Source organism: Gavialis gangeticus, unplaced genomic scaffold, assembly GCF_001723915.1.
Source record: "Gavialis gangeticus isolate Ggan-Ray unplaced genomic scaffold, GavGan_comp1, whole genome shotgun sequence".
Classification (NCBI taxonomy): Eukaryota; Metazoa; Chordata; order Crocodylia; family Gavialidae; genus Gavialis; species Gavialis gangeticus.
Window position 1 is genome coordinate 96,479,049 of NW_017729032.1, and position 1,934 is coordinate 96,480,982.

General features: G+C 40.2%; 1 protein-coding gene across 1 annotated transcript in view; it reads right to left on the bottom strand.

Annotated features, from left to right (window-relative positions):
* TBC1D4 (TBC1 domain family member 4) overlaps nucleotides 1-1,934 on the bottom strand; it is a 168,284-nt gene that overhangs the window by 48,608 nt on the left and 117,742 nt on the right. The window contains exon 9 of the mRNA XM_019524493.1: nucleotides 71-145. Coding sequence (XP_019380038.1) covers nucleotides 71-145 — 75 coding nt within the window. The remainder of the gene's footprint in view (nucleotides 1-70; nucleotides 146-1,934) is intronic.

Sequence of the window (1,934 nt, forward strand, 5' to 3'; positions counted from 1 at the left end):
AAAAAAAAAAAAAAAAAAAAAAAAAAGATTAGCAACAACATTCCAGTTTTGCTTAAATTTTGCTACATACCTTGTCAGAAGCAATGCTATTGCACCGTTCAAAGCTATCCATACTTCCCAGACGGCCTCGCATTCTGTTAGCTCCCTGCAGAAATACGAGTGCCCAATTTTATCACATTATTCCTCATAGTATGATTAAGCCAATTCGTTCAAAGAAAGCACAGGACAAAAACAGTCATCTTAAAATGTAAACACAGAAGAGGTATATAGGACAAGCAACACAGCAAAACATCTGCCTGAACCACACATCTCTAATCAATGTAAAACCCTTTGATTTTAGAGTACTAAATTTGTTCATTCAAGTGTTATATTTATAGACCATGTGATGGCTCACACTCTCATAAGTGTACCTCCAAGAAACAAACAAAAAGTATAATTAAGAATTTTTTTAATATGCACACAACAAGTTCTGAGAAGGGGGAGGAAAAAGGCTTTTAATTCCTCTCATGAGAATACTCTGGAGTGTAAAAACCTTTTATGATCATAGGAAAGTAGGGCTAGAAGGGACCTCATGAAGTCATCTACTCCAGCCCCCTGCTCAAGGCAAGATCATCACTGACCAAGCCATCCCAGGAAAGCCTGTCTGACTTGCTTTTGAAAATTTCCAAGCATGGACATCCCACATTTTCTCTAGGTAGCCTATTGCAATGCCTGCCCATCCTCACAGTCAGAAAAGTTCCTCCTAATCTTCACTTTAAACGTCCCCTGCTGAAGCTTGAGACCTTTGCTGCTAGTCCTGTCCCTTACAGCCATGGAGAAAAGCCCATCTGCTCTGTGAATTACCTTTCAGGTAATTGAAGACTTATCAAATTCCCACTCAGTCTTCTCTCCTCCAGGCTAAGTAACTAGTTTTTTCAGCCTTTCCTCATCAGTCTGGTCTCCAAGACCCTGATCATTTTTATTGCCTGCATTGCATTCTCTCCAAACTGTCCACATCCTTCTTAAACTTCAAGGCCCCAAACTGGACACAGTACTCCAGGTGTGGGCACACCAGTACTAAGAATGGAAGAATCACTTGCTTTGATTTGCAAGTAACACCACTCCTGTTAAAACAACCCAGGATGCCGTTGACTTTATTTTGCGTGCAACAAGAGGCTTTATATTGCATGCAATATTTTGGCTCATATTCAGTTTGTGTTCCACTGTAACCCCAAGATACTTCTTTGCAGTTCTGCAGCCCAGCTACTCATTCCCCAGTTTGTGTTTGCGCATGTGGTTATTCCATCTCAAGTGCAAGACTTTGCAGTTGTCATGGTTGAATCATCTTGCTGGTTGTGGACCATTTTTCCAGTCTACCCAGGTTATTCTGGATCCTAGCCCTGCCTTCTGGAGAGTCTGCAATTCCACCTAATCTCGCATCATCCAAAAATTTGCTAAACTAAAATATGCACATGACGCCATCATCCAAATTATTAACGAAGCTGTTGAACAATGCCAGATCCAGGACAGACCCCTGAGGAACCCCACTTTATGCATCGAGCCATTGAGGACAACTGAGTACGATGATCCAATTAGTTACATATCTATCTTATAGGACTTTCAATTAGTCTGTATTCCTTAGCTTCTTAACAAGGATATCGCAGAAGATTGTCAAAGGTCTTCCCAAAGTCAAGGTACGTCACATCCACTGTTGTCCCTTCATCCACGGAGGTTGTCATTTTATCATAGGAGGAAATCGGATTGGTCAGGCATGGACTTGCTTTTGGCAAATTTAAGCTGACTGTTCCTGATCGCCAGGGACCCTGGTTTTCTCTGCTAAACACAAAAATTTAGAAGCAACCCAAAATCCACATTTTTCTATGATTAAAATGAAACACCATTTTATATATATATATACATACACACACATATATATATATACACATATATATATA